This window comes from Chiloscyllium plagiosum, chromosome 27 (assembly GCF_004010195.1).
Source record: "Chiloscyllium plagiosum isolate BGI_BamShark_2017 chromosome 27, ASM401019v2, whole genome shotgun sequence".
In the NCBI taxonomy this organism is placed as follows: domain Eukaryota; kingdom Metazoa; phylum Chordata; class Chondrichthyes; order Orectolobiformes; family Hemiscylliidae; genus Chiloscyllium; species Chiloscyllium plagiosum.
Window position 1 is genome coordinate 27,131,242 of NC_057736.1, and position 16,438 is coordinate 27,147,679.

Genomic DNA, 16,438 nt, shown 5'->3' on the forward strand with positions numbered 1-16,438 from the left:
AATAAAACAAAACAACAAAAAAAACAAACATGCAACACAAAATTAAAAATAAACAGCAAGGACCAAATACAGTTTATAATGTGGAAACTAAATTATTAAGTCCACATTTGGTACACAATTCTAGTCGAAAAGTGTGGCACTGGAAAAGCACAGCAGGTCAGGCAGCATCCGAGGAGCAGGAGAGTTGACATTTTGGGTCTAAGCCCTTCATCAGGAATGCCCGAAACGTCGACTCTCCTGCTCTTCAGATACTGTCTAACCTGCTGTGTTTTTCCAGTGCCACACTTTTCAACTCTGATCTCTAGCATCTGCAGTCTTCACTTTCTCCTATACAATTCTAGTCGCCTTGCTATAGGAAAGATGTTAGTAAACAGGAAAGGGGGCAAAAAAGATGCACAGGGATGTCACCAAGACTGGAGGGTTTGAGTTATAAGGTGAGGCTGGACATGGCTGGGACTTTTTTCCTGGAGTGCGGGAGACTGAGGGGTGACATTATAGAAGTTTATAAAATCATGAAGGGCGTAGCTAAGATAAACAGCCAAGGTCTTTCCCTAAGGGTAGGGGACTCCAGAACTACAAGTCATAGGTTTAAAGTGAAAGATTTAAAAGAGAACTGAGGGGCAACTTTTTCACATGGATGTTCCAGGGAAAATAGCCCCAGCCTATTTAGACTCTCCCAGTAGTTCAAACCCTCCAATCTGGCAACATCCTTTCAAATCATTTCAAGCCTTTTAAGTATCACAACATCCTTCCTGTAGCAAAGAGACTAGAATTGCATGCAGTATTCCAATAGTGGCCTAACTAATATCCCATACAGCTGCAACATGACCTCCCAACTCCTACACTCAGTGAAGTGACCAATAAAGGCTAGCATACCAAACACCTTCTTCACTATTCAATCCATCTGCGACTCTACTTTCAAGGAACTATGAACCTGCATTCCAAGGTCTCTTTGTTCAGCAGCACTCCCAAGGACCTTACCATTAAGTGGATAAGTCCTGCCCTGATTTGCCTTTCCATAATGCAATGACATCTGTGTAGTCATAGAGATGTACAGCATGGAAACAGTCGGTTTCAACTTGTCCATGCCGACTGGATATCTTAAATTAATCTAGTCACATTTGCCAGCACTTGGCCCATAACCCTCTAAACCCTTCCTATTTGTATACCCATCTAGATGCCTTTTAAATGTTGTGATTATACAAGCTTTGCTAAAACCAAACCTGTTATTATGTATGCAATTTTGGACCCATTCTTAAGGGAGGATACACTAACATTTGATGTAGTACACAAATGTTCGCTATATTGATCCCCAGAATGACAGGCTATTCCACATTAAGAGGATGAGTAAATTGGGCTTATATTCTTTGGTTTTGAGAAGATTGAGGACTGATTTAGTGAAACAGTTAAGAGTCTGAAGGAGTTTGACAGGGTCAACATCTACGGTCATTTTTTCCATCAGCCGTGAATCTAAAACAAGGGGGTGCAGTCTTGATTAGAGGGAAATAATTTGGAGGAAAATTTTATCCATAATACCATAAGACATATGATCAGAGATTAAGCCATTCAGCCCATCAAGTCTGCTCTGCCAAACTTTCTCAACCCCTTTACACTTTCTCCCCATAACTTTTGATCCCTTTGATACTCAAGAACCTATCTATCTCAGTCTGGCCTCCATAGCCTTCTTTGGCAATGAATTACATAAATTCACCACTCTCTGGCTGAAAGAGGTTTCTCCTTATCTCCATTCTAAAAGGTCTTCCCTTTACTCTAAAGCTGTGCCTTCAGGTCCTAGTGTCTCCTAACAATGGAAACATCTTCCCAACATCCACTCTGTCCAGGCCATTCAGTATTCTGTATGTTGCAATTAGATTCCCCATATCCTTCTAAACTCCATCAAGTATAAACCCAGAGTCCTCAAATGTTCCTCATATGTTAGGCTTTTCATTCCTGGGACTATTCTTGTGAACCTCCTCTGAATGCTCCAGGAACAATACATCCTTCCTGAGATATGGGGCCCAAAACTGCACACAATACTCCAAACATGGCCTGACCAAAACTTTATAGTGCCTTAGGAGTATGTCCCTGCTTCTATATTCAAGTCCTCTCAAAATAAATGCTACCATTGCATTTGCCTTCCTAACTACTGACTCAACCTGCAAGTTTACTTTGTGAGAATCCTGCACTAGAACTCCCAAGTCTCTTTGCACTTCAGAATTCTGAATTTTCTCCCCATTTATAAAGTAGTCTAGGCCTCTATTCTTCCTACCAAAGTGCATGATCACACATTCCCATGTTGTACTCCATCTGCCACTTCTTTGCCTACTCTACTAAACTGTCCAAACCCTTCTGCAGCCTCCCAGCCTCCTCAACCTGTCCCTCTACCTATCTTTGTATCAAGTTAAAAATCACACAACACCATGTTATGGTCCAACAGGTTTATTTGGAAGTACTAGCTTTTGGAGTTCTGCTTAAACAGGTCACTGTAGAGTAGGATCATAAGACACAGAAATTATAGCAAAACATTAAACCATCATGCAACTGAAACAATATATTGCTTAATATTTAATTTCAGTTGCATGACACTAATCCTTTGCTATAAATCCTGTGTCTTCTGACCCTGCTCGACAGCTACCCGATGAAGGAGCAGTGCTCCAAAAGCTAGTATTTCCAAATAAACCTGTTGGACGATAACCTGGTGCTGTGTGATTTTTAACTTTGTCCATCCCCGTCCAACACCGGTACCTCCACAGCATATCTTCGTATCGTCTGCAAACTTAACTAGAATGCCCTTAGTTCCTTCATCTAGATCGTTAATGTATAAAATGAAAGGTTGTGGTCAAATTCATTTAAAATGCTGTCATTTTCAGGATTTCTCTGCCCCAGAGGATACTTCATATTTGAAAATATTTAAGGCCGAGTTCCACAAATTGTTGCTCGCTGAAAGAACTGGGGATATTGAGAGTAGGAAGGAAAGTAGAAGTTCAAGATCAGCCATGATTTTATTGAGAAGACATGACGGGTTGTTCCGTTTTCCCCCGCCCCCATCTCGTGTATACGTGCATTGAAATGTGTTTACGTCCCCAAGATGACATTTATACAGGTTAACAACGTATCCTCGTAAATCCCGTCCTTACCATCCGAGCAAATACATCAAAGAACACTAACAAACCACGCATCTCCTTTATAAACATATTACTCCGCGATCACTCACAGTTGTAGCTAGTGCACGATGGAATGCAGCCGCTGCAGCAACATGTAACCGGGGCAACAACATCGCGGTTGCCAGCGCCGGCATTTTAATTCAGTCTCTGTTCGTCTGAATTGAGCCTTGAACTCTGACCCCCACCAAATCCCGCCGCCGCGCCAGTTAAGTCTCGCGAGATTCAGGGCACTCCAGGTCCTGTTGGCTGCCGCACTGGATCTTATTGTGTTTTTGAACTTGTAATGTGGATGGGGATCATCAGGCATGAGTTTGACAATATTTCTTTTTATGACTCGATGTTAAATTTCATTCAGTAAAATTCCTGCCAAGGTGGCTTAGAATATTTTACAACCTTGGAGGCACCTTTACATAAAATGTTTTTTTAAACATCTCAACGTAACTGGATTAAGTCGTGTAACTGATTTTGTCTTGACGGCGCAAGGAAGCGAGCCATTTAAGAATCTAGCATTTATTTGAAGTAACTACAGTTCCGGAATGCTGAGTCCCAAGTAGTGCCAAAAGCCCGAGTCAACTTTTGTTCCTATTTATTCACAGTTTAAAATCCCAAACATTTAGCCGCTGGAGAGTTGCATCAGCTGTTAAGCCCATGGATTCAGAATTCAACGGTTGCATCAGACATTGGGTTCAGGAGTTCACAATGAACTATGTCTTTTGAGAACGTTGCTTGGAGCCTGTGTAGTATGGATTCATCAACGGGGAGTCTGCAACCATTGTTTGCAGTGCAGTCCCCTGGCATAAGCAAGCCGTCGACCACAATGATAAAAAATATATCCCGAGACCCTTTACAACTGAGTATCCTTTGGCCAAGATTTTCTTGGGCTTTGCCTCCATCAGAAAAGCTTTGAAAGGTAATTTGGAGATTTGAGTTTCAACAGTTTGCCAAACAGCATGAAATCAGATTAAGCTATTGTTAGGACTGGGTGAGAAGGGTTGAATCAGGTCCTCCCTTTTAACCTTCATAAGAAATTCACTCCATTCCCAGTATCAACCTCATGGACTTTCTCTAGACTGCATTCAAAAGAACTGTTCACAATTTTGGTAAGTGCCTTGTATAGTTTCAGCAAGACCTCCCCATTTTGATAATCCATTCCCTTGGAAATAAAAGCTAATCCATTTGCCTTCCGTATTAGCTGCTGAACTTGGATGCCAACATTTTGTAATTCGTGCATGAAGACCCCCAAATCCATGTGCTGCAGTTGCCTACAGTCAATCTCCATTTAAATACTATTCAGTTCCTCTATTCTTCCTGCCAAAGAACATAACCTCAGATTTCCCACATTATATTTCATCTGCCAGAATTTGTGGTCATTAAACCTGTCTACATCCCTCTGCAGTCAGCCTCAACACATATCTTTTTAGCCAAATGCAAACTTGATTATAGTATTCACTTTCCTCTTCCAAATCATTGATATGTTTTGTAAATAAGCACTGATCTCTATAGAATTACCACCAGTTACAGGTTGCCATCCTGAAATCACCATCCTTTTCCCAACTCTTGACTTATATTAGTTAAGGCTTTATTGCTGGAACAGCACAGCAGGTCAGGCAGCATCCAGGGAACAGGAGACTCGACGTTTCGGGCACAGGCCCATTCCTGAAGAAGGGCCTGTGCCCGCTCCCACAGTCCAAAGATGTGCGGGTCAGGTGAATTGGCCATGCTAAATTGCCCGTAGTGTTAGTGGCCAAGATTTTCTTGGGCTTTGCCTCCATCAGAAAAGCTTTGAAAGGTAATTTGGAGATTTGAGTTTCAACAGTTTGCCAAACAGCATGAAATCAGATTAAGCTATTGTTAGAACTGGGTGAGAAGGGTTGAATCAGGTCCTCCCTTTTAACCTTCTCAGTTGGCAACAACAAAGATTTTTAATTTTTTTCAGCACACTGCTACATCACTGTCTTTTAAAATATGATTCAGAGATGCCGGTGTTGGACTGGGGTGTACAAAGTTAAAAATCACACAACACCAGGTTATAGTCCAACAGGTTTAATTGGAAGCACACTAGCTTTCGGAGCGACGCTTGTGATGAAGGAGCGTCGCTCCGAAAGCTACTGTTCTTCCAATTAAACCTGTTGGACTATAACCTGGTGTTGTGTGATTTTTAACTTTTAAAATATAGCTGACTAATTGTTCAAAATCAAATAGGAAGTTAACTAAGTTACAAGATCTCCTTGATCAAAAAAGCAGTTATATTACTAACCCTGAGGAGAAAAAAATAATAAAAACGTGACATGAAACACATGCAAATACTGATATAAAATTTTAACAAGGAGTTGTCAAATAAGGAAGATTAAGGAAAGGCAATTAGCACGCAGGCTTTTTATTCTGTGTCACAGTGTTTAACATGAGATGTGGTTCTGCAATTAATCAACATTCACTAGATAATCTAGAATGTGTGAGGAATCATGCACACAATCAATTGAGAATTGTCAGTTGGGCTCACAGTAAGGCACACTATCATATATTGGAAGTTACAGTAGGGCCCTGGACAGAAAGAAAATATTCACACACTATGCTTGCTTCAATTAACAAAATGGATGACAGCTGGTATATGTCTCAGTCGACAGTTTTGGTAAATCATGAAATGTAAACAAAGCCTGGTTGTTAACTTTCAATCAGAATTAACATACATATTCTCCATGGCACAGCCTCTGTCAATTAAAGGTCATTTTCAACCAATAAGCATTCTTTTGTTGGTTTTCCCCTTAAATTTGGATTTTTGTGAAATATCTTGATGAATGCAAGATTAAAAGCTTCCACAAAATGTGTGTTTTTCAGCAACAGAAAGTTTTTTTTAAAATCCTTAAGAGCGCTTGATGTGTTAGGTTATAACCCAAAGGCACAGTGGTTTAATTTATGTCTAATTCTCAGCAGTGGCAAAATCTGTTGATGTCTTTACATTGTTGGTAAATGGATGTTTTTTCGATTCACTTTATCACTGACATCTAGTGCTAATTTTTGAGACTAAGAGGAATAGGGAGGGAGAGCATGCTTACTAGTTCCAGTGTTACAAATCCATTACCTTTTCTCTCTGCTCTGCTCCCAAAAGCTATTGTCTGAAATATAGTTCCTTTATTTTTTGTGTCTGACTTCATTGTTTTTCCCAAACTGGATAATCTGCAGATGACTTTTATCCCAATACATAAAACTTCAAATAGGAGACATACCTAAATGACTTGCTTCAGTACTTTGATGCCATGTTGATTACAGTTGAGACTGGATCTTGTTTATTGGTGGCTTCATGAGCTTGGCTGAACCTAATCAGGTAACCACTGTGACCATCTTAAGTTAGTGTTTCCCTTTACTAAAGCTAAATCACCCAACAGTACTGGCGATCTTTTTTATTCTTCCATGGGATGAGAGCATCGCAGTCAAGCATTTATTGCCTATCCCAGGAGGTAATTAAAAGTTAACCACTTTGCTGTGAGCCTAGAGTACATGTAGGCAAGACTGGGTAAGGACAGCAGTTTCCTTCCCTGAAGGGCACTAGTGAATTTTCCTGACAACCAGCAATGGTTTCATCGTCACTATTAGACTCTTAATTCCAATTTTTTATTGACTACAAATTCCACCATCTGACATGGCAGGTTTCAAACCTGGGTTACCAGAACATGATCTTGGGATGAACAGTAATACCGCCACAATACCACTAGCCTTCCCATAAGCTCTACTCCCGCTGGGGTGTTCTTGGGTTCTGCTCATGGTGAATGTCACAATACTGTCAGTCAGAGTGCCTTCAGCCAGAGAACTCAAAAAAGCAATCTTGGCAGAGTTTTAAGTCCAAAGCCCCTCCATCCTCAAGCCCACCAGCCACCCAGTGAGAAGAGGTTGAATGTAAAGTGGGGAATTTGGAGATCAGAATTCTGATTTGACATCCAATGGAATGCTAGTGCTGAGGGCAAGGAGAATCCTGTTGACTCGACTGCAGGCATGTTGACGTAAAGATTATTATGGTCAAGCAAAGAACGTTCATGTGGTGGCCTCTCAGACAATTAATCGACCGGCAGATTTTCTTATTACTGTTCTTCAAAGGAAGTGGGTGAAGAAAGGTAACTAACAACTGCAGAAAGACGACACGCGGAAAAATAGATTTATTATACCTTTACCAAATAAAAATTGGGAAAAAATGCTGTATCGCATATTCTACAGCATGACTTAAGTCACTTCCTTGCTGCTACAACAACGTTGCACGAAACACGGTTTTAATAGCAGAGTACTTGATGCAGAACATTTCTTCACAGATAAACCAGTCCAGTCTCTTAGGACCATTAAATAATTTAAAATCAAGATAACCGCGCGTTTGGGAACAACAAAATACTAGCCGCTCCTGAAAACTGATTAAATGTCCTGTTTATTTATAAAAAACAAATTCGAAACAACACAAATTAAGAAGTAGCGGTGAAAATAGTTTGGCAGGAATGAGGAACGATACACTTTATCTTAGTAGGAATTATATTAAATAGCCAAGGTTACCAAAAGTAATTCTACCAATTGTCAAAAGTAACAATATAACTTCGACTAGCAGCACCATCCAGCGACAGTGTTTGCTTGAATTCAGTGTGCGTCATGGACGCCCTTAGTGTCAATGTTATGTCAAATAACTGTTATCTCCGCATGGTTTTCATTCACGGGATTTTCTCACCTGTGTACAGACCGCTCCCATTCTTGCCACCACATTATTCCGATCGAAAATTAAACACCATTCAAGCCCTCCCTCCAAATAAAAACGAAGCACAAGTAAATAGAGCTCCTGCCCTGACGTCAGGGAACTGAAACCGAGCACTTCCTATTTCAATTTGTTCAGCCGTTAGCTTCAGTTTTTCTTATCCTGTATTTTCCCAATTCATTTAATCAAACACAAGCCGACAGTTTGTGCAAGACACCAAAACTTGGAAGTGTTTTCCTGCTTTCCACCAAATTGAAAGGATGCAAAGACAAGTTGTTGATATCAGCATACAAAGAAGGCAGAAATCAACAAAACTCGAAAAGAAAATACTTTTAATATATTAGGCTAGGATGCCAATTGAATTTTTCATTGTTATCAAGAAGAATTTGTCTTTTGCAAAGTTTTCTGTAATTTTTAAATGATCGACAATTAAAGTCACACGCAATAAGTGCATGTGTGGAATAGGAAAGATGGCTTTTTAAAAATCCTTCATTGGGATTTGGGTGTCACTGGTAGGGCCAGCATTTGTTACCATCTCTAATTCTCAGATGCTGGTCTTCAGTCAATTTGATCTACTCCATGTGATACCAAGAAATGGCTGGAGGCATCGGATACTGCAAAGGCCTCAACAACATTTCGGAGGTAGCACTGAAATTTTTTTTCTCTAAAACTGTTCCAGTACAGCTACAATATTGGCACCAACAGTAGAAAATTGTCCAGGTTTGTCTTGTTCACAAAAAGCAAGTCAAATACAACAATTATCACCCCATCAGTCTACTCTTGTCCACCAGAAAAGTGAAGGAAGGTGTCATTAACTGTTCTATCAAGCGGAACAACTTAGCAATAGCCAGCTCGCTAACATTCAGTTTAGGTTCTGCTAACAGTCAGCTCCTGACCTCATTACAGCCTTGGTTCAATCTTGGAGAAAAGAGCTGAATTCCAGAAGTGAGATTAAGACCACATTTGACTGAGAGTTCTATTAAGGAGTCCTAGCAAAATCAATATCAATGGGAATCAGGGTAAACATCTCTACTAGTTGGAACAATATTTGGCACAAGGAAGACGGGTGTGGTTCTTGGAAAAGAGTTATCTAAGCTGCAGGACATTTGTGCAGGAGCTCCCAGGGTAGTGTTCTAGGCCCAACCATCTTCATTAATAACCTTCCTTCTGTCATAAAGTCAGAATTGAGGATATTTGCTGATGGCTGCACAATATTCAGCACGATTTGCAACTCCTCAGATACTGAACCAATGCATCAGGAGCTGAACAATACCCAAGTTATCTCTGACAAATGGCAAGTAACATGTGCACCACACAAGTGCCAGGCAATGAACATTTCCAAGAAGACACAACCTAACCATTGCCCCTTGACATTCAAATGTATTACTATTGTTAAACCCCCTTCTATCAATACACTTGGGGTTACTATTGACTAGAAAATGAACTAGAGAAATTCACCAATGCTTCTAAAATAGCATCTTCCAAACAAGGGCAGCAGATACATGAGAACACCACCACTTGCATGTTCCCATCCAAGAGACTCATCATCATGACTTGAAAATATACTGCTGTTCCTTCAGTGTCACTAGGCCAAAATCCTGGCACTCTCTCCGTAATGGCATTGAGGGTAGCCCTGTACCAAATAGACTGTAGTGGTTCAAGTGATGGTTCTAGCTAACTGATGAAGGAACAGTGCTCTGAATGCTTGTACTTCAAAATAAACCTGTTGGTCCTGTTGGTGTTGTATGATTTTTAACGTGGTTCAAAAAGACAGCACATCATCACCACCTCAAGGGCAACTGAGAATGGCAATAAATATTCACCCAATCAGCACTGCTCGCATCCCACAAATGATTTTTTTCTTAAATTGTGTCTGGGAAAAAGGGGATAGGTCATTGGTCATTGGCTGAAAACTAGAATAATGTGAGGAAAACCAAGAATCTTGAACATGTCTTGAGGCACCTCAGAGTGGAAAATGTTGTAAGGGACCTGTTGCAATTTCCATTAATTCCAATCTGAAATGCTTTGACTTTGGTCTGTATACCTTATGTAGAATCTATTTTGTAAACATCATGAGTATTATAATGGAATTAAGTGAATATGTCTTGAGATGTAAAGTCATAGTCATAAAGTCATACAGCATGGAAACAGACCCTTTGGTCCAACCAGTCCATGCTGAACATAATCCCAAACTAAATTAGTCCCACTTGCCTGCTCCTGGCCTATATCTCTCCAAACCTTTCTTATTCATGTACTTATCCAAATGTATTTTAAATGTTGTGATTATACCCGCATCCACCATTTCCTCAGCAAGTTCATTCCACATGCGAACCACCCTATGTGTAAAGATATTGCCTCATGTCTTTTTAAAATCTCTCTCCTCTCACCTTAAAAATGTATCCCCTAGCCTTGAACTCCCCCATTCTAGGGAAAAGACAACTACCATTAACTCTATCTATACCTCTCATTATTTTATAAACTTCTATCAGGTTGTTGAATATTCTTGCATGTGGTGGTAATGTTCAAATTGAAACAATTTCATATACAAATGATATAAATCAAACATATTTTTGAAAAAAACCTAATTGTGTCTGGCTCGCTTGACTATTTAAGAAGCTGAAAATGTGTTGCTGGAAAAGCGCAGCAGGTCAGGCAGCATCCAAGGAACAGGAGAATCGACGTTTCAGGCATAAGCCCTTCTTCAGGAATGAGGAATGACTTTCCTCATTCCTGAAGAAGGGCTTATGCCCGAGATGTCGATTCTCCTGTTCCTTGGATGCTGCCTGACCTGCTGCGCTTTTCCAGCAACACATTTTCAGCTCTGATCTCCAGCATCTGCAGCCCTCACTTTCTCTTGACTATTTAAGAAGGCAATTAAATGTTGATGTGGTTTCTCAGGTCAAACACCACTTCCATTACAATATGCTGTCAGGGCTTTCCAATATATGAGCCAATGTAACATTTACTAGGAAGACTTGGTTCTTGTTGAGACAGATATCTTGAAGTATTTTTAACAATACTATATTGTTAAAAGGTCTGAAATTTATACATTGTATAGGTTTTTAATTGCTTGCTAATTGTTATGGCTACATTACATAACTATAACACTATACATTGCTGACTGACTCTCTGGCCCTGTGACAACCGAAGATCAGATAGTGACCTGTAAAATGGAAGGTCACATGTTGTGATATCATTTATTATGCCTAAAGGTACACTGCCTTTCTATGATCTACTTAGTCATACAATAAGAGCAAACCACATTGCTGTGACTTGGAGTCACGTGTGTTAGGGGGAGATTTGTGTATGATGTGAGTAAACCACATGAATCGCCAACTAGGATTAGAATGAGGGAGAGAGTTTTAGTTAACTTCATAAGTAATAATCAGAAAAATCATTTAAGTTAATTTTCATTTATTTACATTTCAAGACAGGTTAAAACAAAAGCTAGTTAAACCGCATAAACACGCTGATGCAGCAGACAGATAGAGTTTCTTTGAAAATGAAATGTACTGAACCAACATTAAGCCTGAGGCCTCATTTGGAAATGGAATGTGAGGATGACCCTGTACCATGCCAAAAAAGACAAAACATGAGTTTTAGTCGAAGATGAATTCAAAACACAGGCTCCGGAGGCGAGATAGGATTGTACCCGCGAAGACCCATTCCCCTACATTTACCCTGACTAATGCACCTAAAACTATGGGCAATTTAGCATGGCCAATTCACCTAACCTGCACATTTTTGTACTGTGGAAGGAAACCGGAGCACCCGGAAGAAACCCATGCAGACACTGGGAGAATGTGCAAACGCCGCAAAGAAACAGTTATTCATTGGTCATACCCTATCTTGTGTATCATGTTTAGTTGGAAACTGTCCGTTCATTTATGAGATATATTGTTTACAAACAAACATACTAATGGGACAAACACATTGCCTCTTCCCATAGAAAGTAACTATGAGTAAAAATTGCTCTATTTGGAAAGGTTCAATCAACTTTGTACAGGAAATGAAGGCCACTGAGGATGAAGGAGGAGAATGGATGTGTGTATGGACACCTATAAGTTAAACTGAATACAGTACATTACACATGATGATCTCACACTGAACTTAAAGCAACAGGAACAGATTCTATTTTTCATGGATATATCAGTTATTTTCTCAATCCCAATGTTTAAGCCTGCAGGAAAGGTATAGCGATTAGTCCTGGCACTTTAGTATTACTGTAGGCTTTCGCCTCTTGGTGTTCATCTTCACAAATGTAAACCAGCTAGTGACAAAAGTAGGCAACTGTAGTGAAAGCAGAGTTAACATTTCAAGTCCAATGACCCTTCTTCAGAACAGGACTTGAAATGTTAACTCTGCTTTTTCTTCACAGATGCTGCCAGATATGCTGATTTTCCCCAGAAATGTCAGTTTTTGTTTCAGATTTCCAGCATTCGCAGTTCTTTGTTTTACATATGGGAAATCCAAATATAACAACAGATGTTTTTTATAGGGATTTGAACAATGTGGGAAATGGCAAGAAATATGAGACCCTAAGACCTTAAGACATAGGAGCAGAAATTAAGTAATTCAGTCCATCGAGTCTGCTCTACTATTCAATCATGGCTGATAAGTTTCTCAGCCCCACTCTCCTGCTTTCTCCCTGTAACCCTTGATCCCCTTTACAATTAAGAACCTATATGTCTCCGTTTTAAATATACTCAATGACCTGGCCTCCACAGCCATCTGTGGCAGTGAATTCCATAGATTCACCATTCTCTGGCTGAAGAAGTTTCTCCTTATCTCCATTCTAAAAGGTCTTCCCTTCACTCTAAGGCTGTGTCCTTGGGTCCTAGTCTCTCCTAAAAATGGAAACATCTTCCCAACATCCACTCTGCCCAGGCCATTCAGTATTCTGTAAGTTTCAATTAGATCCCCCCTCATCCTTCTAAACTCCATCGAGTATAGACCCAGAGTCTTTAAACTTCATATATTAAGCTGTTCATGGGGGGAATCCAAGGTGGCAGCTCTGCATCGCGTTGCGAGTGGGATGAAGTCCTAACCCTCCCCTCCTGGAACACTGCAATATCCTGGGACTCTGGAAAGGTTGTGGAGTCCCAGGGAACTGTCAGAGAGCAACTTACCATGGTTTTCGTCATCCAGGAATGCCGAAGAAGGGAGGATGTAAGTCTGAGGCCGGGCCCACATCCCAGCTTGCAGGATCCTCGGACTCAATTTCTCATTCCAGCCTCCAAGTTAAGGAATTTCGGCAACCAGTCCTCAATAAATTCCATTGGCCGCTCACCTTCCTTACTCTCCGGCAGACCGATGATCCGAATATTTTTTCTCCTGCCCCCGTTTTTGAGGTCACCAACCTGATCGAGCAAATTAAGATCATGTTCTTCCAGAATTTCTCAGCGGTGATCCGGCAAAGAAAATCCTATAACGGCATCAAGAGAAGACTGAGGAAGCTCAGGATTCAGTACTCTCTGATGTATCCGGCGGTGCTTTGGATCACCTTAGATGGATCTATACATTTCTTTGAGACGTCGGAGAAGGCAAGAGACTTTGTGGACAAATTAACTTGATCTGAACAATTTAGTATGTACAAATAGTAGTGTTATTTGGGTATGTCTCTACTTTTCTTTGAGATAAAGAGGAAGTCCGGTCGGAGCTTTCATTTCCTATTTTTTAAATTGGTAATAATCTGGACTAAACTATGCTCGGAGAATGTTGGGATGTGTACTTTCAATTTCAAGTTAATTCATACCAAAGGATGGGTGGGTACTTCCCTTTTTTAAAAAAAATTCTTTGTTTACATTGTTATTTCATGGTGTATTTATTTGTGCTTGTGTTTGTGGTGCGGCTCTGGCTAGGAGGAGGGAAAGTGATTGGGATGGCTAGACATGATTTGGAGATGCTAGATGTACAAAGTTAAAAAGCACACAACACCAGGTTATAGTCCAACAGGTTTATTTGGAAGCACTAGCTTTTGAAGCACTGTTCCTTCATCAGGTGGTTGTGAAGAATAAGATTGTAAGACACAGAATTTATAGCAAAAGTTTACAGTGCGATGTAACTGAAATTATTTATTGGTAAATCCTGGATTGTTTGTTAAGTCTGTCATCTTTTAGAGTGAACATGTTGGTTTATGTAAATCACGTTACTTTTTTAAAGTTACATTCTCAAGTGAACTTTAACAATTGGTGTCATGTTGGCCCAGATAATGGCTAGATGTCTACTTACGGGCAGTTTGTGCCTGGTTCAGGTAGTTAAATGTCCTGGCTGCAGTATTGGCAGCGGGATGGGGGGTTGTGCTTTTGAATATGTAGATGCCCCCTTTGGGCAGGGGGTGAATTTCCCTATTCAGCGCCATTGGCACTTTAAATGTTGTTTTTTTTTTGTTTTTTGTTGTATATAGTCTTTGATAGCTTTGTAGGTTTGTTAACTGTAATGGTTTTTGTCTATGTAGTTTTTATGTTTGATGGAATTTGCAACACTAAGGCTTGGTGATTTGTAATTTGAGTTCCTCCTGCTGGAATCTAAATGTAACTGCAGAAGGTTATGGCTAATGACTTGATTAAATAGTGTAAGTGGAACATGAAGTGGAGTCACTCACCAAATAAGAGGAGAAAGGTACTCTCAGGTCTTAGAAAGGAAACGGTGGATATTACTTTATTACAGGAGACACACTTGGCTGATAGGGAGCATTTGAAACCACAGCAAAATGGCTTTGATTGGGTTTACTTTTCATCTTTTAATACCAAAAGTAGGGGAGTGGCTATATTGGTTAGGAGGAATCTTCCATTTAAGTTACTAGAGTTTGTTAAAGACACACACAGGAGGTTTGTAATCTTTAAAGCCCTGATAAACGGGGAAGAATATGATGTTTTAAATGTTTATCGCCCTCCAGCTAATCCCCTCAAATTTCTGGTAGATGCATTTTCTAAATTGATCAGTTTTGTGTCCCGGCATATCATGATAGGGGGAGATTTTAATTATCTTATGGATCCCACAGTAGACAGGTTGCCCAAATCCCCCTGATACCCTTTGTACAAACTAAACAATTAGTGGATCTGTGTGTGGAGTTAGGGTTGGTGGACGTCTGAAGGCATCTCCACCCTACATGCAGGGATTTTACATGTTTTTCCAATCCACACAGATGTCACACCAGAATTGACATTTTTTCCTGAACACTGTGGCAATCCTGGACTTGGTGGCATCTTGTACGATTGGTAATATTACCCTCTTTGATCATGCTCTAGTGTACCTGTTGGTTAAGATTAAGAACACTGTAGTGGGCTGGAGGCACTGGCGAATGGATCCCTTTATACTTAAGGATAATAAGTTTGTGGAGTACTTCTCTAAGGAATTTAGGGCGTTCCTGGACATTAACTCAGGCTCGGTTAGTAGCCCGTCTGTCCTTTGGGAAACTGCCAAAGCCTATGCCAAGGGGTTAGTTATTTCCTACTCTGCCAGTAGGAAGCAGCAGAAGGGTGAGCAGCAACGTCTCCTTGAAGCAAGGTTGAAAGCAGCTGAGAAGGCTTACTTTGTCAGGCCCTTGTTGGCCAAGCTACAGAGAATTACGGCGCTGCGGTCTGCATTGAATTCCATGCTCACACAACAGCAAAGAAGGAGCTTACTTTCAAAAAACAAAGGTTATATGAGCATGGTGACAAGCCGGGCAAGTACCTAGGCATATCTCACCAAGAAAAGGAGTATCCCTCAAGCCCTTACGTTGATTAGGGAAGGGTCTGGGAACCTAACATGTGATTCCAAAAAGATTAATGCGGCATTCCAGAGATTTTATTCAGAATTATATGAATCTGAGGGTTGTGAGGAGGACCGGGCCAAGATGGAGTCCTTTTTCAAGGATCTGGAGCTCCTGGATATGATCCCCGAACAAGAGTCTTTTCTCAATGCCCCCTTATCAGAGCAAAAGGTGCAGTAGACTGAAATGGACTTTCCAGCGAATTCTATAAGGAATTTATAAGCATATTGTCAGGCCCGATGCTCAACATGTTCAATGATTCGAATAGTCATGATTGTCTCCTGCCATCTCGAAGAGAGGCCAATATTCGCTTATTCTTAAAAAAGGGAAGGTCCCTGAGGACTGGGTCATTTCAACTTAAATGTTGACTTTAAAACCCTCTCTAAGATGCTTGCATTAAGGCTGGAGACTGTGTTACCTTCTATTCAAAGTTTGTGCGAAGATTTGTAGCTCGGGTGCTCGTTGTGGTTCTGTTCGCCGAGCTGGAAGTTTTTGTTGCAAACGTTTCGTCCCCTGGCTAGGCGACATCATCAGTGCTTGGGAGCCTCCTGCGAAGCGCTTCTTTGATGTTTCCTCCGGTGTTTATAGTGGTCTGTCCCTGCCGCTTCTGGTTGTCAGTTTCAGCTGTCCGCTGTAGTGGTTGGTATATTGGGTCCAGGTCGACGTGTTTGTTGATGGAGTTTGTGGATGAATGCCATGCCTCTAGGAATTCCCTGGCTGTTCTCTGTCTGGCTTGCCCTATGATAGCAGTGTTGTCCCAGTCGAATTCATGTTGCTTGTTGTCTGCGTGCGTGG

The 16,438-nt window shown here is 40.7% G+C and overlaps 1 protein-coding gene across 2 annotated transcripts in view; it reads right to left on the reverse strand.

Moving 5' to 3' along the window:
- Positions 1-8,109, reverse strand: part of hmgcl (3-hydroxy-3-methylglutaryl-CoA lyase) — a 31,886-nt gene extending 23,777 nt beyond the window's left edge. The window contains exon 1 of one of the 2 annotated variants that reach the window (XM_043717758.1): positions 7,864-8,109. In XM_043717758.1, the coding sequence (XP_043573693.1) occupies positions 7,864-7,884 (21 nt within the window). In that variant the 5' untranslated portion in view covers positions 7,885-8,109. Of the gene's footprint in view, positions 1-3,214; positions 4,043-7,863 lie in introns of those variants that run through there. The other variant, XM_043717757.1, reaches the window with a different exon arrangement.
- Positions 8,110-16,438: the final 8,329 nt, after the last annotated feature.